The sequence below is a fragment of the Leguminivora glycinivorella genome, chromosome 8, assembly GCF_023078275.1.
Source record: "Leguminivora glycinivorella isolate SPB_JAAS2020 chromosome 8, LegGlyc_1.1, whole genome shotgun sequence".
In the NCBI taxonomy this organism is placed as follows: Eukaryota; Metazoa; Arthropoda; class Insecta; order Lepidoptera; family Tortricidae; genus Leguminivora; species Leguminivora glycinivorella.
In genome coordinates, this window is record NC_062978.1 from 14,387,093 (window position 1) to 14,409,173 (window position 22,081).

General features: G+C 36.6%; 2 protein-coding genes across 4 annotated transcripts; one reads left to right on the forward strand and one right to left on the reverse strand.

Annotated features, from left to right (window-relative positions):
• Positions 1–5,057: 5,057 nt before the first annotated feature.
• Positions 5,058–8,415, forward strand: LOC125228733 (dolichyl-phosphate beta-glucosyltransferase). The gene is made up of 4 exons (XM_048133394.1): positions 5,058–5,069; positions 6,822–7,036; positions 7,567–7,704; positions 8,132–8,415. Exons 1-4 carry the CDS (start codon positions 5,058–5,060, stop codon positions 8,325–8,327), a joined length of 561 nt encoding a protein of 186 aa, XP_047989351.1. The 3' UTR covers positions 8,328–8,415.
• A 3,393-nt stretch (positions 8,416–11,808) lies between these two features.
• On the reverse strand, positions 11,809–21,838 carry LOC125228576 (programmed cell death protein 6). 3 transcript variants are annotated; one of them, XM_048133197.1, is made up of 6 exons: positions 21,675–21,838; positions 21,343–21,396; positions 21,105–21,211; positions 20,043–20,311; positions 19,716–19,811; positions 11,809–12,696 (listed from the first exon to the last, which is right to left on the reverse strand). In XM_048133197.1, coding segments are annotated over exons 1-6 (540 nt in total). In that variant the 5' UTR covers positions 21,677–21,838; the 3' UTR covers positions 11,809–12,684. The 3 variants fall into 3 exon arrangements, with proteins under 3 accessions (XP_047989154.1, XP_047989153.1, XP_047989155.1); XM_048133196.1 differs by lacking the exon at positions 11,809–12,696 and adding an exon at positions 16,816–18,645; XM_048133198.1 differs by lacking the exon at positions 11,809–12,696 and having other exon boundaries at positions 16,816–19,811.
• Positions 21,839–22,081: the final 243 nt, after the last annotated feature.

Genomic DNA, 22,081 nt, shown 5'->3' on the forward strand with positions numbered 1-22,081 from the left:
AGATAAGACTAACCAATTAGAAATATGTGTATATAGTTACAATATTGATTGTAATATAATTGTGGTATTCCACGCATAAAGGGTCCTTATTGCACTCAGAGCATTAGGGCCCTTTAAACATGGTCCGCCACAAACAAAGATGATTTAAGTAAGCAATCTTTTACAAAATTACTATTTCGAATCTATCCATGCAATAAGGGTTGAAATTGTTAAATTGTCAATTGAAGCTTCTCAGTGAAATTAAAATTGGAAGCAGAAGTCCATTTTATAGCAAATAATTTGGATGGTGGTTTTCGTAAATTTTATTTTATTTTTACCTTAGTGAAATTAAAAAGATTATTTTTGTCCTAATTGTAATAAAAACGCCTACTTAAACCGACTGATAACCTTGACATTTTAAATAAAACTTTTGTACCTGTTGTAAACGTTTACTTCTTTATTCTTTCCTAAGGGTGTTGATTTTCAATCAAAAGGTACCACATTTCGGTTGACGATAAGATCATAAGTTCGATTTCAACAGAAGGCTATAATAGAAATAGCACCTTATTGACAACCGAGAATAACTACCCTTCTGAAAAAGGCACATATGCCATTTTCAACTTTGTTTTGACGATGATGTAGTCCATTGTCGTTTATTACGATTAAAGAGTGGGACTGAGGGCTGGCATTTTGTAAATTAAAGTGCCTGGTCGACCGAGCTTCGCTCGGTTCTCTATTATATTACATATATTTAAAAAAAAATACATACAAAAAAAAAACTTTCTGGCCGGGATTCGAAACCACCCTGCCACCTGCGAATATTAGCCCGACCATGTTACGACGGAGCTACGCGTCGCCGATGCGCGGACGACGAAATTAGCGACCATTGCATTTACTAACGCGAAAGAGAAACGAATGAAAATTCGCGTTTTCCGGGACCTAAGTCTAAGCTAGATCGATTTTTCACCCCCTTAATCCCCCACAACAAATTTCAGCGAAATCGTTAGAGCGGTTTCGCTGAAAGGTTCAGGTTATTTAAGGCAATCAAACTGCTAACCACTTGAAAGGGAAAAATTAATTTCGCGCCATTTTATAATGACAAACGTGTTTGACCGGCTACATCAATATCTGGTATACGCGGTACGCCAGTCTGTTACTGACATGTCATAGTTAGTTGTCAGGTTGTTGTCACTGTCACAAAACGTCAAGTGAACCGCAAATACGGCAATGTATGTTTCGCTTCGTTAAAAGAGCAAAATGTTTCAATTTAAGTTGCATATTACTATCAAATTGTAACATATACCGTATATTTCATTCCCATTAAATGCTGAAGACTAATTTTTAAAAGAACTAACCCAAACGGTCAACATTCCTTGTCTTACAATGGACATAGTTTCTCTATTATGGTTTTTTATCTTCTATGGCGTTTTGAGCGCCGCAACATTTTTAATTTTGGTAAGTAAATACTTTTAAGTATAAAAGATCCACAGAACTAAATCAAGATAGAAGATGGAAAATGCTCGGCGATTAACAGCGAAACCGAGCGTGTAACGTTTTGTGTCGAGCCTATGACGTCACGAGTGTACTTTAGTGATGGGAACGTTGTCGCCGCGTAACCCATTCGATCGATTGTGGAGGTTGCGTGCGGGATGCCCGCCGAAGTTAAAAATATCGGATGTTCATCTTCGTTGTGAAATGAAGTAAGTATATACCTGTATTCGTGTGATGACAAACAATTCACTAGTAGGTATATAATTTGCCTAAGGCCAGGAACAAAGATTTTAGTAGGTAGGTATTAATACTAGTTAATATTTCGTAATATTTTTAAGAAAATCGACCATGTACTCACAGCATTATCCTCATGTTATTTGTTACAACTTTTAGTAATATATAAATATAATTAACCATTAACACATTTTTAGAGTTATTTTTATTCATAATAAATATAGAGCGTATTATGTTTGTATTTGTTTTTCTGCCGACCACAAATTCAACGTTAATACCGTAACTGTAACCTATTTTAAAGTTAAATTTACTTTTCACTGGTACTTTATATGTATAGTTTCATAACAATATAAAAACATAATTATAATTTCCACTGCTTCGCAAAATCGATTTAAATCGAATAAGGAAATCGCAGCATACATGACGATATAGTTCCGTGGTGCACCACTATTCTTAAGTTCGACGTGAGTTCGACGGACAAAATAACAAATCTACCTTCACTTTGTCTCGACAGTTTGAATAGCCTATTTTTATATCGCTTGTTTTTAAACGCACGCCAAGTCGGACTCGTCAAATTAAAGCCGCAATGGAAAACTAGTTTGACGGCCGTACGTCAGCTAATGTTTTGATGATAAAAATAGGAAAATCGTGTTTTTTATTTAATAAAAAATATTTTAGGACAAATGGTACTTACCGATGATAGGAAACACTTTGTTTAACACCCTTGCTTTTATTGGTGGTGTTTGAACAGTTAATTATCGAATACCGACCCATTTTGTATTTTTCACTGTATGTCACTCGCGGGCAGCGGTCGGGAGCAGACTGACTTGCGCGGCGAACAATGTTGCTCGCTATTTAACTTTTCCGCACGCGAAGTAGATACACTTTTTCCTTCTATCTTGATTTAGTTCTGTGGTAAACACCATAAAATTTGTTGGGCATTTTCACCTTATAAAGATTTTTAATAAATAAAATCAAGAGAAAACAAAAACCTATTTCGAAAATCATTAGTAGTTGCAAAAAATGTGTTTCTATAAAGAATAACTTAGCACAGTATAATAAAGAGTACTATCGTACAGTATGGCCACTCCCGCTCCCCGCTAAAAGTGCCGCCCACCCCCTCTCGGTAACCTCACAGTTACCGCCTGTCAAAAACGCGAACAGTCGAACTGTCATATCTCACTCATACAAGCATAGTACGCGTTCACCTACACGAGCTTAGAATGTATGCTAGGAACGCGCCTCTTTCATATATTTGATGGCCAGTGTCCAACATGTGCTTGAAGTGTATGTGTTATGAAAATTCCTTAAAATGTATTTTACTAATTTCATCATGACTATCTCGACCCTGACCTAATGACATAAAACTGTATATACCCCCTTTCATCACGAAAAAAAAAACAAATTTTAAACTTGCACAGTTGTCCTCAAAAAATTAAGAAACACAATTTTCTCCATAAATTGAGGTGTCATACTTTCTAGCGGTGACATGATATCGTATGGAATCCAAAGCGACATCAAAAAAATGTACGGAAATTGTACTAAATTGTACGCTAATTTAAAAAAAAAGTACTACACGAATTTACAAGAAAACAATGATCAATATGTCACCGCCAGAGAGCATACTTTCTGGCGGGCGCTATCTATTTCACTATGTAACAGTCCAGTTTTCAGCTTTTTTATGAATCAGAAAAAATGTACAAGAATTGTACTAAGCTGTCCGATACTTAAAATAAAAATAACTACGCATATTTACAAGAAAACAATGATTTATATGTCACCGCTAGGAAGCAAACTTTCTGGCGGGCGCTATCTATTTCACTGTGTAACAGTCCAGTTTTCAGCTTTTTTATGAATCAGAAAAAATGTACGAGAATTGTACTAAGCTGTCCGATACTTAAAAATAAATAACTACGCGTATTTACAAGAAAACAATAATTTATATGTCACCGCTAGGAAGCAAACTTTCTGGCGGGCGCTATCTATTTCACTATGTAACAGCCCAGTTTTCAACTTTCTTGTAAATCAGAAAATATGTACGAGAATTGTTCTAAATTACATGACAATCTTAGAAAATGTTCATCACATATTTACAAGAAATTTCACCACGCCAACTGGTACGGTGAGCTACATAAGGTAGGTAAATATACCTGTATTCAATTTTGACCTGCATTCTTCCCAAGTAATAATTCATAATTCTTTATTCGCATTTAAAAAGTGTTAACATGATAGGTCTTACATAAATTGTGTGTACCAACTTTTTAGCTGTGTTTTGGCAGCATGCAAATAATACAATAACTAAAACTACATTAAAAATTAACTTAATTACTTATTATTAAACTAAGGTATACAATATGTACAACATTTACAGCATATCTTACTCTGTTGATACTTCCCCATTACTATCCACAAATTCTTTAATCGAGTAGAACAGTTTTGCCATTAGCCATTTGAATAGTGCATTTTTAAATTTCGATATGTATAGATATTTATAGACGAGACTGTAAAGGCCCATTTGAGTCTTCGAAAACAGATAGCAAAATTGCGTTTTATCCACAAGAGTGCAAAAGTAATTTCATACAAATTTTAACTTGACGAAGATAATTATATATATAACCATTATGAAATAGGTCAATGGTGCCCCTGACATGCGTAGAAATAATTACAAGTTTGTTCTAATAAATTGTTATAGGTTACTGCTATGTTACTATGCAACAAAAACACACGCATGGTAGTGCGCAGGCCAAGTTCCAGCAACAGGCGGCGCACATGCCATGCACTATTTACACGAACCGTTTCGACCCACTTTTGACCCCCTGTAGCTCAGTTCCTATTCCATTCTCAAGACTCGCCAGCGCTACTACACACAGTCCTTCATTCCAGAATACTTCTAAATTTGAACTTGGCAGGTTAATTTAATTATTTGTATAAATAGATTCATTTAATCTTTTAAATAATTACGTACAGCATGAAAACCTGCCAAGGTCAAATTTAGAAGTATTCTGAAACGGAGAACTGTATGTGGTAATTTCTTGGAAATTTCATACATTCAGAACACGCAAATGCATTGTCACTTCATAGTTCATCCGCCATTAAATTTCACAAACGTCATTTCGGTCACTTAAAAAAAGATAATTAATAAATAATAAGAAATAAAAACAAACAAGCCACCTTTCCAAGATCGTTATAAAGTATTCTATCAGGAAAACTTTACATACCCAATTAGCCGATATGAACTTGGCCCCCTTTTTAACAGGTATGTTTTTGGTGGGTAGCACGCCGCCCTTACACCTGTGAGTTTTACCGCTTACGTAAGCGACTTATGTAAAACTTTCAAATGGTGGTTTTTGTATATGCAGCTTACGGTAAGTTTTGACTTGGTACTTTCGTAAGCTGAAAACTTTTAAGTGAGATGAGTACGAGTTTGCTTACGGAAGCGACTCACAGTTTATCGAAATAAATTGATAAGTTTTGGCCTTACGAACAAGGCGGTCGTTTGTTTTTCATTTCAACTTTGCTTGCTTGGAACAATGTAGACTTTTAGTAAGTTGAAAACCACAAAACTTCCGTAAGCGAAACTTACGATAAGTTTTTCATAGGTGTAAATGGTACCATCAGTCGCTTACCAAAGATTTACGTAAGTATAAACTTACATGTGTAAAGGCAGCCTAAATGAAATCCATCAATTTATTTATAATTTATGATTCAAAATCATCATTTATACACAGGTAAATTCTATCAGCCAGCAGACATCAAGTTAAAATTTTGTATGAAATTACTTTGCACTCTTGTGGATAAAACGCAATTTTGCTATCTGTTTTCGAAGACTCAAATGGGCCTTTACAGTCTCGTCTATAAATATCTATACATATCGAAACATTACTTGGGAAGAATGCAGGTCAAAATTGAATACAGGTATATTTACCTACCTTATGTAGCTCACCGTACCAGTTGACGTGGTGAAATTTCTTGTAAATATGTGATGAACATTTTCTAGAATTGTCGTTTAATGCCTACCATCTCCAATTCTCCCTCAATTGCTCAAAGGTTAACTGGAAGAGATCCCTTAAAGGGATAAGTTCGCCTTTGTACTTATAATAAGCTCTTTTTCCTGTGTGTTGTATTATTTTCTGGTACAATAAAGTGTTTTACTACTACTACTTTTACTTTAATTTAGAACAACTCTCGTCCATATTTTCAGATTTACAAGAAAGTTGAAAACTGGACTGTTACACAGTGAAATAGATAGCGCCCGCCAGAAAGTATGCTTCCTAGCGATGACATATAAATCATTGTTTTCTTGTGAATACGCGTAGTTATTTTTTTTAAGTACCGGACCGCTTAGTGCAATTCTCGTACATTTTTTCTAATTCATAAAAAAGCTGAAAACTGGACTGTTACACAGTGAAATAGATAGCGCCCGCCAGAAAGTTTGCTTCCTAGCGGTGACATATAAATCATTGTTTTCTTGTAAATACGCGTAGTTATTTTTATTTTAAGTATTGGACAGCTTCGTACAATTCTCGTACATTTTTCCTGATTCATAAAAAAGCTGAAAACTGGACTGTTACACATTGAAATAGATAGCGCCCGCCAGAAAGTCTGCTTCCTAGCGGTGACATATAAATCATTGTTTTCTTGTAAATATGCGTACTTATTTTTTTTTTAAGTATCGGACAGCTTAGTACAATTCTCGTACATTTTTTCTGATTCATAAAAAAGCTGAAAACTGGACTGTTACATAGTGAAATAGAGAGCGCCCGCCAGAAAGTATGCTCTCTGGCGGTGACATATTGATCATTGTTTTCTTGTAAATGCGTGTAGTACTATTTTTTTTAATTAGCGTACAATTTAGTACAATTTTCGTACATTTTTTTGATGTAGCTTTGGATTCCATACGATACCATGTCACCGCTAGAAAGTATGACACAAATTGAGAACTTTCATATTTTACAATTGAATATATCAGCCTTCATTATTTCATAATTGAATTGGCAGAGTTGGTATAGGTCTTTACATGTTTACATCTGAACTCAATTTACAGTCTTGTGTTCTAGAATTGCCGAAATATTGAATGCCTTACATGTTGTGATGTTACAAAAGACAATTCGTTTTAGGGAATACAACGGGCTAGGGGTGCTGCAATACTATTTGCAGACGCAGATGGTGCTACAACGTTTGAAGACTTAACTAAGTTAGAACTTGCATTAAACCAACATGTGAAGGCTAATGTGAACACTCAGCCGGGACTGGTTGGTGACTGCCTCGCCATTGTTATTGGATCAAGGGCACATTTAGAAAAAGAATCCCTGGCAACAAGAAGTATTTTCAGGTATTTCTGAATTTTATATCAAATTACCAACTCAATTTAACATGTTTGCTGTCTATGAGTTGTAAACTGTAACTTTGGAATAGCCGTGATATGTGGGGACACTAGACAGTGAAAGTTTTTAAGAACAACTCAATATCCAGAATACATAAATGGACTTCGAAAGTATCAAGGCATTGAAAATTACAGCACCTTAAGTTTTAAGTATTATGCAAATAGCCTAGATCATCATGGTTTTACCACAGATTATTAATAAGTTACTAACATAACAGATCCTTTATTTTATTGATCCTTTAGTTTATTTGCTTTATTTAACTAATACTGGTAAGTTACTACGTAAAACTCAGAAGAATAGTAGGTACGTGTCGTGACTACACAGGCGGGCGCGTGGCGCCCCTCGGCCACTTGTTCATTCGAATGAACAGCTAGCCCGGTTTTACATACTGACAATGAGACACCTTGGAGCACCCTATACTGTCGCCGTCAATACTATAAGTACATATACTACCTATGATTACCTACCCATTTTTCAGGAACATACTCATGTTTGGCTTCCACTTCCTGGTTTGGTTGTTCACGGTGCGCGGCATCCGGGACACACAGTGCGGCTTCAAGCTGTTCACGCGGCGGGCGGCCGCCATCGCCTTCAGCAGTCTGCACGTCAATAGATGGTTAGTCATAGATTCTTTGAAGTACATACTGTACCCTGTTCGCCATTCTAGCTGTATAGAAAAATGATTTAATCATTATTGGTGCCTGTCACAGAGAAATTACGCATAGGGTTCATAGGTATTCGATTGAATAATGATTTTGAATGTCCGTTAGTGTAGACGTGCCACGGGTTGCTTGGGGGAGGCACATCTCGAGGTCTCCACAGACCAAGGCTCGTGGGGCTCGTTCTATGTGGACTTGTTTAATATTTTACAAATCGATAGGACTAATATTGATCATAAACTTCAGTAGTTGAGTTTCGTAACAAGAACGACGACTTTTTTCTACTTTGTGTTTTTAACACAGATAAATTGTGTAAATTGATTTATCGGGCATCTATCTCCACGCATGAATGACATGCCATAATTGGTGGTTTTTCTATTGCAGGGCATTTGATGTCGAACTACTTTACATAGCACAAAAACTGAACATTCCCATATTCGAGATCCCTGTCAGATGGACCGAGATCGAGGGTTCCAAGGTGACTCCGATCATCTCCTGGATTCAGATGGGCTGCGACCTCGGCCTGATCTGGCTCAAGTACCAACTGGGCGCCTGGAAGATCAAAACTGACAAAAAATAATAATAATTTATTAAGCTTAATAGTGTTATCTAATAATAGGTAAGCGCAACATATTTGAATAATGAGCAAATATATTTATTTACTTATTTTCAATTGTTTTCTTACTATTTCGTATATTGACCCGTCATAGGCATATTGTCCATTTTCGGCTTCGGTGAGACGCATTCTTTCATAACTTGTTACTTACAAATAAGTCTCTTTCATAAAATAAATTAATAACAGAAGACTCACTTAGGTAGATGGGTCGAATATTACCTGCATTTACTTTCGATGGTACAACGGATAGACAGTTTTTTTTCGGTTGTATAAAAAAACAATGAATTGATAATAAAACAAACACTAAAGAAGATATTTACGTTTATTTGGAAAAGGTATAATTGGCACCTTACGTAATTAATATCTATACATAAATCTATAACCTGAAACATTCAGTTTACACGAGATGATATAATTTATGAGGGTGGTAATAGTTATTAGTCAATAGGCTAGTTTTTAACCGACTTCAAAAAAAGGAGGAGGTTCTCAATTCGACTGTTTTTTTTAAATAGAAGATGTATGATGACAATATCATCATTTAAACGCTAATTCTAGCAGCCAGTTTTGGGCATCAAGTTCAAATTTGTATGAAAATGTCTCTAGTCTCTACTAGGGCTCCCGGTCGCGTCCGTGTTTCGTGTACCCGTTGCCGGGTATCCGTTCCCGTGTTACACGAATCCGGATTTCTGGCCCGTTTGGAACGGGTAATTAGGGACCGTGTAATTAAGGTCCGGGTACCCGTGTAGTCCGTGCGTCCGGATCGACGGACTCTAAAAACCCGCGGGTCCGATCCGTTCTCGACGTATAGTGATGCTTGATGATCGTTCGCGTTCTTGGTTCAAGCGAATATGAAAATCAGTTTAAAGAACCAAAAATGATAAAACCTTAATAACTAAAACGAGAAAGGGACAGCGGAGCAATTGTGAATGGGGGACAAATTTTAATTACTCGATTTTTTTCCATGTTTTACATTTTAGGTATTATTATATAGGGCACGCGTTTTCAGTGGCCTAAATTATTATGATGTCAGAAAGCATGAAACTTGGTGTGCACATAGCTTTGACGTTCATAAGAATAAATAGAAGTAGAAACACGCCGAGGAGTCAATCTCTTCCCTCCACTATTATATCCCATTTTTAGCGTTTTAAAATTTTCACGAAAACTATTAAAGGTTTTGATAAGTAAATATTACGAGTAGGTACTTACCAGAAATATGTCTAGGAGAAGTACCATGAAATTCTCTACAATATTTCCATTTTAAGTATATTACTAACAGTCGGTAGTGCTACCCCTACTCATCCCACTAGTAGTTAAACACAATTATTATGCGGGGGACTTAAGCATAATTTAAAAATGATGAGTTAAAGCTATATACCTTAAAAGACAGTATTGTAGAAATTTTTTATGGAGAATATACTTTTCCTAAATATCGTGATTATAGCTTTCACGGTTTTCATGACAATATAAAAAAAAACTGAAGATAATGATATAATGAGGGAAAAGAGGGGAAACATTGACATTTCGGCGTCTGCGTACTTTTATTTTTTTTTGTTAAGTGTTTGTAAGTTATCTATATACATGTCAAATCTCATGCTTTTTGTCACACCCTATCCGACTAGCTCAAGTTAAGAACCAGGACTATGGATACATATTCACTTCAAAGTGGTTCCCTCCAAAATAACAAAAAAAATACCATTCTTATCTAGGTATTTGTAAAACAGCGCGGCTACATCTAGAACTTTTCAAACAAAAGGTTTGTCCATGTTAAAGGGAAGCCGAGTGTGAGGTTTGAGTGTCATTATTATCAGTAAAAATCACCACGGGTATTGGTTATTGTGCCGCCCACAAGTCATTATTATTATACCTTTGTCTTCTCATGCGACGTTAATTCTACTAACTTCTTAGATAAAAACTAATAACTCGACAGTTCAAATACATTTCCTTAATTTGAAAGATATTTATGAAATAAAACTGTGGAAACTGAGTGTCACCCGTTGACCACGGACGCTGTAAAGTGTTCGAAACGTCGGGATGAATAGTAAATTCAGGATACGCAATTTAATCCGTTTCCATAGTTATGTATTTATCTATTTAAGTATGTATATCGTCGCTTAGCACCCATAGTACAAGCTTTGCTTAGTTTGGGGCTAAGTCGATCTGTGTAATGTCCCCAATATTTATTTATTTATTTTACAACTATGAGACATAGATATAACTATACTATAGGTGGTATGGTCCCTATAGTAAGGCACCATGAACATTATAAAACAATCAAGTAATAGAACTAATATAGTATTTTTCACACAAACCAATACCCTGTTTAGACTTTTATTAGTTAACCTAGAGACAAATAAAGTCCATTAAACTCTACTTTTCGCAATTGTCTTAAGCAACTTTATTGAAAAAAAAACCAGTAGACTAGTGTGCCTGGCGAATAATGGACCTATAGGAATAGGAATACGTTTGTAATATTTGTATTGAATATCACTCCATATTATCTAATCTGTACGAGTAGCCTACAACGTAACGGGAACAAGTACAAAAAATATAGTTAACACGTTATTGATCAAAATAAAACGAGTATGTATAAAACCAATTCGTATTCGTTCGCTAAATTAATATAAATTTTAAATTTCACCTAAGTATTTTTTTAAATACAAACCGGCACGGCAATAAGTCGATCGGTCCGCCGGCCGCCTCGTGTGTTCAATACCCGAACGGTGCCGATGCCGAAGTCCGTGCGTCCGGCCGTCCGGCCCCGAACGCCGATTCGGCACTACACGCGCGAACGGCACTACACGGGAACGGACTTCGGCGGGTTCGGGTAGTTCGGACGCTTAGCACCGCCGGGGCTAAGGGGCCGGGCGCACGGATCGGCGGGTAGTAACGAATATCCAGAGCCCTAGTTTAAGTAAATAAAGCTATTTAAACTATTTACGCAAAAAGGATTGGCCCCTCGAGTAAGAGCCATAAGAAACCTCGTGCTCCTGCAATTGTTTATTATCGTACTTAGTGCTTCTATTTGTTCAATGGCTGTTAGGCACTGGTCCCACCGCGAGCTAGTAAACTATGAGCTATCGGCTATAAAAACGAACAGAAGATAATCACTCCCGCGTAAATAAAAGAGACACGGCGATGTTTATAGTTACTCGCCCAGCGGTGAGCTATCAATATCGCCGTGTCTCTTTTATTTGCACGGGAGGGCTTATCTTTTGTTCGTTTTTATAGCCGATAGCTCATAGCTTACTAGCTCGCGGTGGGACCAGTGCCTTACGGACGCAGCACGAGTTAGGTACCTATACTAGGATTAGGGGTACATTAGTGCATTTTGCTGAGGTGGTATGAATCACGAAATACTCAGTTGCGCGATAAACGACAGCGGCAGATGATTGTTTCTAGGACCTGATATCATTTCTTATCACCGGAATAAATAAAAGTCTAGATATCTTTTATTTGCATGTTCCTTTTTATTTAAACGCAAACGCAAATTTTAAACGTTTAAGATCGATTTAATCGAAAGTTAACATATATTTTCAATGTAAATTAATAATCTACCAATATATAATTTTAGAACAATAACATGCAGTCTTAATTGAGAAATTTATAAAATTTTCAGTACAATTTAGCTCGTGTTATAGTCACGACATTGGATGACATTGGTAGGTAATACAAAAATATGTACTTACAAAAAATCCGCGAAAGAGATTCTTAAATATAATGTGACTTAGTGCACATAAGCTCATTGATTGAGCAACATACAAAAATGCTTTTCTACGCAAAAATTTGGCAAAGTGAGCTGAGACTGAGACATAAACAACACTTAGAAGTAATGCAATACATAATACATACTATATAATGTATAACGAAAATAAACATTTAAATAGAAATAGATACTCCATGAGGATAAGCAAAGTAATAATTTATAAATGCAAGTGGTTGTTGTGTAGGTGGTACAAAGGTTTAGGCATGTTATAAAAATGTCTTCGTCAAACTTTATAATATTAATTACATATTTCATGTAAATGTAGATTCATTAAAATTGTGTAAAAATCTAGAAATTGAAAGAGGTACTTAATTAGGTTTAAATAGGGACTGGTATCTTCATTTACTAACGTGATTAAGGTAACGTGTCTTAGTGACCAGTTAGGCGGTTATTACAATAATAAGTATATTAATTATGATAAAGTGTAAAGACCACATGTCAAAATTATGAATATAATATCCCAGATACCAGTTAGTAGGTGGTGCAAATTTTGCATCTAGTTTTTTTGCATGTTGGAGTGTTCCCAAGTCTTGAAGGCGCAACATTGAAATCCGGAGTTTACGGCCAACACTGGACGGAAAAAAGTCCACGGTTAGAGTACACAACATAAGTATACCAACAAACCTCTACCATTTACAGCTGCAGACTAACAGCAGCAACAGACTAACAATCGACATAAAGCATTTAACTCTTATAATACGTAGAATCTACAATATCGGTAAAAAAGGCGGCTCATTAAAAGGGGTCCTTTGGACCCATTTTGCCGGAGAGAGCCGTAGGAAAACCGGCCGTTTGACTACAAAGTCACTCATTAAGTTCCGAATCATACAAAAGAACCGAACGAGCGTTCGGCTAAAACTAGACCAGCATCCGCAAGACAAACGACTTGGCCGAAATGTTACGAATATAGAGATCAAATTGTCCCCATGCGAAGCTATAATGGCTTATATTATAGTTAATTACGATACGACATACAAATGGTAAAATATAAATTCTATCAAACTGAATCGTGTCCTAGTACAAATAGGGTTGTTTTTCAAATTTGGTTAAATTGAATCCTGCTTATCTACAACTCTATTTGGTCATTGTCAGCGTCATATTTATAAAGGTAATTTTGTTTGATTCTGTGCGTTTATAATGTAATATGTCAATGTCGTACCTACCTAAAATATGGTGAATATTATAGTAAGACAACATATTTAAGTTATACCTTACGATATTCAACGTCATATGAAACATTCAATAAATACATCTAATAACATTTATAAAATCAAGTAGGTTAATATTCGTTTAGCGTTTTTTATAAGTAATATAAATAGGTATAATAATTTAGAAAATGTAAGTGTAATTTACATGATCATTCTTGTGTATTGTAATAAAATAACATTAAAATACACTAAAATACTGCCAAAGCAATTCAAGCCCTTTTCTCAACATAGAATCTAATGTGGTGTAGTGCTTTATTGATCCAGTGTCGTAACAGAACAGATAATACTTAAATGAAAAGAGCATATCTTATTTCTTTGACTACATAGTGAATATACGTAAATGTATGTTGATAAAATTAGAAAAAATATACCTACATCACATATCACATATACAATCACCACTGTAATATAATCTGTTAGGGACGTCAAAAATTATAGACCAGCAGCTATTCAGCTGATGAGCCTATGTCACACAGTGTCTCATGGTTTATAGTTTTTTTTTTTTTTTTTTTTCCTTGGCTATCGCCACGAAGGCATTTGCCAGCATCACGTCAATGATTTTGGAAAATTAGTTGAAGAAAATTAAAGTCGAAATATTAATGAGCAGTCATAATTTAAGGTGATTAAGTGTTATGAAATTGGAAAGAAGTCGAAATATGGGCGGGTTAGGGATTAAAAGTGAAGGCATATGAGTCGGAAGGGGGATTTTTTGAAAAATAAGGCCAGAGTAAAGATTGACATGATTTAAACGAGGGCAGTTAAGAAAAATGTGATTGAGAGTTCCATCATCCAGGCCACACTCACATAGGGATGAGTCCCGGAGATGAAGTTTATGCAATCGAACTAGAGAGAGGCAGTGGTTCAGACGCATCCGGATTATAGATGAGGTAGTCCTCTTGCTCAAGGGAATTTTATGGAACCAAGGTTTTTGTCCAATGTCGGGCTGTAACAATGCAAAGAATTTTGCCTGGGTTCTGCTGCGAATATGCCAGCGAGCATTCCAAGAGCTGCGAAGAATTTTGTTTGGGATAGCCAAAAGATCAAAGGCACAGTTTTTAAAAGGGGTTTTGTCCCCGCATGAGACAGCCTCTTTAGCCGTTTGATCAGCCATTTCATTTCCTGGAATACCAGAATGGCTGGGTATCCAAGCGAGCGCAATTTTCGAATTTCGAGAGTAAGCGTTGGCAATCTCCTGTTTAATGAGGAAGATTAAGGGACTGTGTAATTTAGAAGAAAAGGGATCCGAAAGAAGTGATTGGAGGGCGCTTTTAGAATCTGAAAAAATAAGAGAACGATTGAGATTTGCTACACGACAGTATTCTAGGCATTTCAGAATGCCCATGCATTCTCCGGAGAAAACCGAACTTTCCGGAGGACACTTCGCCTTCTGAACAATTCCGTATTGGGAATGGAAAGTACCGACTCCGACACAGCCGGCAGGAGACAATCTGGAAGCGTCAGAAAACAAAGTGTGCCATCCTTTCCAGTTTTCTCCTAAGGTAAACTGAAAATGATTTCTTGCACAAATGTCTCCTTTGGAAGAACCAAAGTTCAAAAGAACACGAGGCTGCAATATGGTCACAGGATATGAGTGATCAAACATGGGAAGGTTAGGAGAGTGAAACATAGGGTCTTTAATGGACTTAAACCTTCTAAAACTTGTAACTAAGCAAGGAGGGTTTTTATTGGCCCAAAATGGCGAGTGATTGTAAAGATCATTAAGAAGAATTATTTTCGGGTAAATGGGATGCATTGAAAATTGGAAGGTGCGGAAGAGAAAACGGTCTGAGAGGAATTGGCGGCGTAAGTCAAGAGGAGGATCAACACATTCCACTTGGAGGGCAATGGTGGAACTAGACTTCATCGCACCTGTAATTATACGAAGAGCTTTTGCCTGTATGCGGTTGAGAGTTTGCAGAGAAGACTCATTAGCAGGTTCCAGGAGAAATGTACCATAGTCTAATAGGCTTCTGATTATAGCATTGTATAACAACTTTAATGCAAAAGGATGGGCACCCCACCAAACGCCGGCAAGACATCTTAGAGCGTTGATGTTACGCTCACATTTTGTGGCAATATAGTCACAATGAGCTTGTCCTGTGAGTCTGGAATCAAGCACCAAGCCAAGGAATTTAATATGGGGTTTAACAGGAATGCTCTGATGTTTAAGGGAAACTTGTATAGCAGGGACGGACAGTTTTCTGGAAAAAATAACAATGTTACTTTTGGAAGGAGAAAGTTCAAAACCGTGGAGTTCTATCCATTTATTAAGGGATTCTAGGGAGCGAGAGAGAAGTTCAGTAGCAGAAGGGATCGACTTATTGAGAGAGTATAATAAAATATCATCAGCATATTGGAGGACATTTGCTTGATTGCAGGCGGAATGAAGGTCAGCCGAATAGATGTTGAACAACAATGGGCTAAGGACTGACCCTTGAGGTAGTCCTTTCCATATGGATCTTGAAGGGGCAATAGAAGGATCGTTTCCTCTGAAGGAGATGAACCGATCTGAGAGAATCATAATAACAAGATCTCTCAATCTGGGGGGAAGATTAAATTTAACCAGCTTCTCACGAAGGATAGGAAGTTGTACATTGTCATAAGCGGCTTTGAGATCCAGAAACGCAGCAACCACAGATTTGTTTTGGCTAAACGCAATACGAATGTCGGTAGTAAATATTCCAAGACTATCCATTGTACTTCTACCCTTTCTGAAGCCAAATTGTGAGGAGGAAAGAAGGTTATTAGACTCGACAAACCACTCAAGTCTGTTTTTAATCAAATGTTCCAAGATTTTAAGGAGTACAGAAGACAAGGCGATAGGGCGATAAGAACAAGGGTCGAGAGGGTCTTTGTTTGGTTTAAGGATGGGAATTATTAGCTGTTGCTTCCAGAGTCGAGGGATTACGCCGTGAGTAAAAATAGAATTGATGAGGTCCAGAAAATATGATGTCAATTTTGGGGGAGCGTTCTTAATGAATGAGTAGGGGATACCGTCATGTCCTGGAGATGAATCTTTGACTCGGTTTAGGACCATATTTAGTTCCACCGAAGAAAATAAAATTTTTTTCGTTTGGTTTTGGCAGTTGAGTGAGAAGAAAATATTTTGCAACGTTTTAAACAATAATAGAAAATAAATATAGGTGGCTGTCACTGGCGGAACGTCAATACTGTTATTTTTCAATATCAAATTTGAAATTTAATTTAATTGATTAGATTTCTGAGCTGTCATATATTTTTTGCTTAGTTGGGCACAAGAACAATAATTTTTTCCAATAATGGAGAAAGATTCCCCAGGTGACCCTGGTGGGTCGAAAATCTCAGTCGGTCGTACCCCTCCCTCTCCCGGCGCCTATGTCACCGTAACTGAAAATCGTGATATTCTGGCTCGCAAGCTAAGATATAATATTAATTCTAACACGAAGAATAAAATTTTAGCAGGTTCAGGAATTGGAAATACAAAGAATAGATCACGTTCAAATTCCCGTTCTCGCAGTTCCCCAAATACCGAATCGGATTTTAAAGAAATAGGCAGTGGAATTACTGAAGGTATTTATAAAAATTCTTTTTCGGGTCTTCCTCTTGGTCAAGATTCCTCTCAAGAGTCCGAATTAGCCCTCGGCCAAAAGTCCAACTCGCAAGTTGGCCCATCGCAGGTAACCCCTCCTGCTTATCTACAAACTTCCCCCCATCATCGGCTGTGACAACTCCTAATATATCTGCCTCGATTACGACTCAGGAAAGAGACAGGTATGAACAGAGTGACCCAGGTCCCTTCACCATCCACGTTCAATATGACAACATATCCCCCGGAGCATCGCTTCACCCTGTCTCTTTCGGACAATTTATACATCTCCATCAAAGACAGTTCCCTAACGTCATTGATGGCTCTATCAAAGGATTGGGACGCAACAGAGTGTCGTTGAGCTTCCACACTTATCAGGACGCAAATGATTTCCTGACATCCCCCACCTTGGGAAACAAAAAATTTAAGGCATTTATCCCTTCTTCAAACGTAACCAGAGTGGGCTTGGTGAAAGGTATCCCGACAGATTGGTCTCCAGAAGATATCATCAATTTCGTGAAGGTTCCGGAGGGATGCGGTCGAGTGTTGAAATCTCGTAGACTGAACTATAAAAAAACGAATTATCAAGACGGTACTTTTAATTGGGTCCCCTCTGAGACAGTAGTTATCACCTTTGATGGTCAAATTCTTCCCCCCAGGATATTTGTATGTTATAATTCTTTAAAGGTGGAGTTTTATACATTTCCCACCACCCAGTGTTTCCGATGCTGCAGGTTTGGTCATACTAAAGAAAAATGTCGGTCGTCTCCTCATTGTTTCCGTTGCAGCGGAGACCACCTTGGTGAGACTTGTCAAATTGAGGATGCTAAATGTATTAATTGTAAAGGAGAAGCTAATCACCTAGCTTCAAGTAAATCTTGCCCGGAATACGTAAGGCAATGCAATATTAAAAAAACGATGGCGGAGACAAATATTTCATATTTAGAAGCTGACAAACTTCATCCTATGAGAGGCAAGTCTTATGCCAACATCCTAGCTTCTCCTACCAACAATTCTTCCTATAAAAAAACGATTTTTTCCAGAGCCCGCTCTCCTCCCCCTCGTAGAAGTGGTTATGATCAAAAAGCCCATAGGGCTATGGTGAATGATAACCCGTTATCAGCTTTTAATGGAACAGCTCTTCACAATCCCGTTTCCTCTTCAGAGGGAGAAAAAGTGCTTGCTGCTATTCTAAAACTGCTATCTGTTTTAACGAATTTATTTTCAGCCCCCAATAATAATAGTATGATGTCCCACGTTGCCTCTCTCTTTTCTTCTTTTGTTTCTTCCCCTGATTATGGACCAAACTATTCTCCAATGGAATAGTAAGAGTAATTAAAATAAGAAGTCGGAGTTAATTTATCTAATCAATAAATATAATCTTAGCATTCTTGCGATTTCGGAAATATGGTTAAAACCAGAACATCATTTCAGAGTTCCTGGATTTTCATGTTTTCGGGATGACAGACCTGATGGTTACGCTGGTTGTGTTCTACTAATTAGGAACTCTCTTATACCAAATAAAATTAATGTTACCCATCCTGCTGATTTTGATGTGGTGGCTGCTCGTGTTGCTAACTGTACTTATGTATCGGTTTATTTAGCTAATCCTTCCATAACAATTCTTTCCCATTTATCCTCCATGTTAAAATCCTTTCCTCCCCCCTTATAGTTCTAGGAGATTTTAACTGCCATCATCAAGTTTGGGGTAGTAGCAAGTCTGACTCCGTGTTAGGTAACGAACTTCTGAAAATAATTGATGATTTAAATCTCTGTATCCTAAATTCTGGCTCTCCTACGAGACGCTCCCGCCCTGGTCAGATAGCTAGTGCGATTGATATTTCTCTCTGTTCTTCCAGTCTTACACCTCTTCTTTCCTGGGAAACTCTTGATTCATCTTTTGGCAGCGATCATTTTCCTATTCTAATTAAATCACTTGTGCCGTCTAAACAATTCCAAACTCCATCTCTTCCACTCCTCAAATTTCATCTACTTAATGCTGATTGGCCTGAATTTCAAAATGAATTAAACAAATCTGCCTCCCTTCTTCCTCCGATTTTCCCAGAAAACATTAACGACTGTGCCGAGGCTTTTTCTAAAATTTTACTACAATGTGCAGAATTAGTCCTCCCAGTAAAGAACCCTCCCTCAGGGAAAATTAGCTCCCCTCCTTGGTGGGATCCGCATTGCACACTGGCAATTAAAAAAAGGAAGAAATGCGAATTAGAATATCGTAACAACATTTGCATGGCTAAATACATTGAACTTAACAAATGCATTGCGGAAACAAAACTCCTTCTTCGTTCAAAGAAACGAGAGGGTTGGAAGTCCTTCTGCTCATCGTTATCTCCCTCCACTCCAGCTCGCTTTTTATGGAACAACATAAGAAAATTTAGAGGCTGTCAACAAATTTCATCCCGTTCCCACCCACCGTCTCTAGAATGGGCAGAAGCGTTTATGGATTCCCTTGCTCCGCAATATGCTCCAAACAATTCGGAAATTAGGGCGGATTACTGTAAATCCTCTCATGCGTCTTTAGATGGTTTATAGTTAGCAAAGTCATGTCACTAAAAAAATATCAAACTCTGTTTACTCTATTCTCTTTGTCAATATAAAAATGGCATAGAAAAAAATACATACTCTTAATGCGTTGTGCTATAAAAAGAGGTTGTGATGGATAGACATCTCGCATAATAACATTGATAAATGTGTAAACCTCAATAATTGTATAAAAAGATTTTGCTTGATTGTCGTAATGTAGGTATTTTACAGAAACCTAGGTGGTTTAAATCATCACCATGTTTAACACTTTATACCTTTAGACCGAATACCATCTTCAAGAACTGTTCATAGTGGATTGTGATCACTCCATCTTGATCTGTGTCAAATTGACGAAATGCCGATGTCAATGTCTGAAATGACAATTTGTAATATAAATAAAACTTGGAAATATCTACAAGTAATAAAATAAAACCTCATAATAATGGTTGTTTCTTAATGCTGTCACTCATTATGTTATCAATATATCAGAAAAAATAATCATTTTAAAGTTAGATCCAAACAACTAATTTTGTGTTTAATGAAATTAGCATTAGGAAGAAGATGACTTGCTTTGTGGATCAGTAACTGGTAATGATACTTACATATAAAGTTACACAACATTGGATGAAATCATCAAACAAAATTGTGCCTCGTCCAAATCTATCAAATTTCTGAACCATGGTGCCCACAACTTCATCAGATAGCCGATACCCAAATGCTGTGAGTGCATTTTTCAGTTCTTGCCTGTCTATATTCCCAGAGTTATCCCTATCAAAGGAACGGAAGCAGTTTTGCCAGTCTGTGACATATTTCCATAGTGCTCCAAAGTCTTCAAATGATATGACACCTCTATTCTGTTTGTCAAACATACCTGAAAATAATGTTTGGATATACTTAACAAAACTCATAGCTATCCTGCTTAAAACTAGTTCAAAGTGGAGGAAGTCCTTTACCATATGTATTTTTTTATCACACAAAGATTGCTTGACAACAATTGGTTTAAGTAATATTTTGTGATGTATTTTTCTCATTGAGATAAATAGAGTAATTAAGGAAATGTTAACCCCAGTCCAGTAATGATAAGCTAATACTTATTTACAATATGTCTATTATATTAATATGCTCTACAGTTAGAATACATGTATCAAATACCAGTATGTTTTACTTTATATGTGCATACATATATGACAAAATGTAAGATATCTCAATTATGTCAGTTGATTTCTTCAAAACAATTAAAGAGAGTAGGAGGATGTCAAGTAGGACACAGCCATGATTGTAAATAATTAAATATGTCCTTTGCAAGAAACACTGGAAAAATATGTGATCCATCTACTCAATGCTTTAATAGGTAAAATTGACGAAATCCTCAATTCAAGGCCTTTCTATTAATAATTTAAAAATTGGGTACAATACAAAATAATGCAATGGTAAATAATCCATAATCTTCCAGTAATCTTAGGCGTAGGGTTAGAGCCAGCATAGCTTTATTTGATGTTCATATGCATATTGTGATATGCCTACTTAAAAAATAAATATTTCATTTTCATTTACATAAATTTTACTGCATGTGCTATATAAGTTGGTCCTATTCATGCTCCAACACATTGTATATTTTGAAAGAGGCTACATTTTTTATCAACATAAAAATACATTAAACTTACCAATCATAAGTCTTACTGTCTCAGGATTAAACGGATTCCAGGTACCATTTGACAAAGCCTGTTGCAGCTCATCAGCTGATATATACCCACTGCGGTCTTTGTCCACTCTGTTTACAAAAATAAAATTGATGGAAAACTACAAGTAACTTATTAAAGAAAAAAAGAAACATTACATTATTTTCGTTCAACAAATAAAACTAAAATATGTTGTCAATAGGAACAAAAGTCAAATTCTTACCTTCTAAATATATCCCATAAGAACTCCCGGCTAGGCATTGGTGATTGGAATGACCTGAAATTTATTTTTGTAAATATAATGAAATAGATATTTTACTTTTCACAGCATTTTTATAGAGTTGTAAAACAAAATTATGTATAACACACGAATGCATGTTTTCTCTTTTATTGAACTTGTGTCGATTTACATCTCGATCGCAAGGAGTGTTTTAAATCCCACAAATTTGCGAACATCACCGGTGTGATTTAATTAAAAGGTATGATGAAAGCTCTTGAAATAGAGGGAACATCCAAGATGTAAATGCGATTTGAACACTACAAGACTTAACTTACATTTTATAAAGTTGCGATATTTAACAAAACTTTTGTAAAAAATTATTTGATCTACACGTTTATAAAATTCCAAAACACCAAATTCAGTCCGACAAATATTTTTTATCTTGAAAATTTATTTAGCAAATTAGATGAGGTGAGCGAGTGAATCTGTCAACATTAGAGATAGAGATGACGTTTCGATGACGGTGATATTCAAGACATTGCAAGATCCACGGGCAAGCTCTGACTAAGGGTGCGCGCCCACGGGCGACAAAGTTGCTTGGCTACTTTTTTGTCGCTCACATCTAGTCTATAGGCTAGTATGAGAGTGCGCACACTTGCTGGTCTGTCCACTCTCATACTATCCCATAGACTGGATGTGAGCGACAAAAAAGTCGCAGAGCAACTTTGTCCCACCCTAAGAG

What these genes read in the sequence shown, in the direction of transcription:
- LOC125228733 (XM_048133394.1), top strand. An exon ending in GCAACAAGAAGTATTTTCAG is followed by an intron (nt 7,037 to 7,566) that starts GTATTTCTGAAT and finishes CCCATTTTTCAG; the next exon opens with GAACATACTCATGTTTGGCT. An exon ending in AGTCTGCACGTCAATAGATG is followed by an intron (nt 7,705 to 8,131) that starts GTTAGTCATAGA and finishes TTTCTATTGCAG; the next exon opens with GGCATTTGATGTCGAACTAC.
- LOC125228576 (XM_048133196.1), bottom strand. An exon ending in TTATGGGATATATTTAGAAG is followed by an intron (nt 21,212 to 21,342) that starts GTAAGAATTTGA and finishes TTTTGTAAACAG; the next exon opens with AGTGGACAAAGACCGCAGTG. An exon ending in GACAGTAAGACTTATGATTG is followed by an intron (nt 20,312 to 21,104) that starts GTAAGTTTAATG and finishes CATTATTTTCAG; the next exon opens with GTATGTTTGACAAACAGAAT.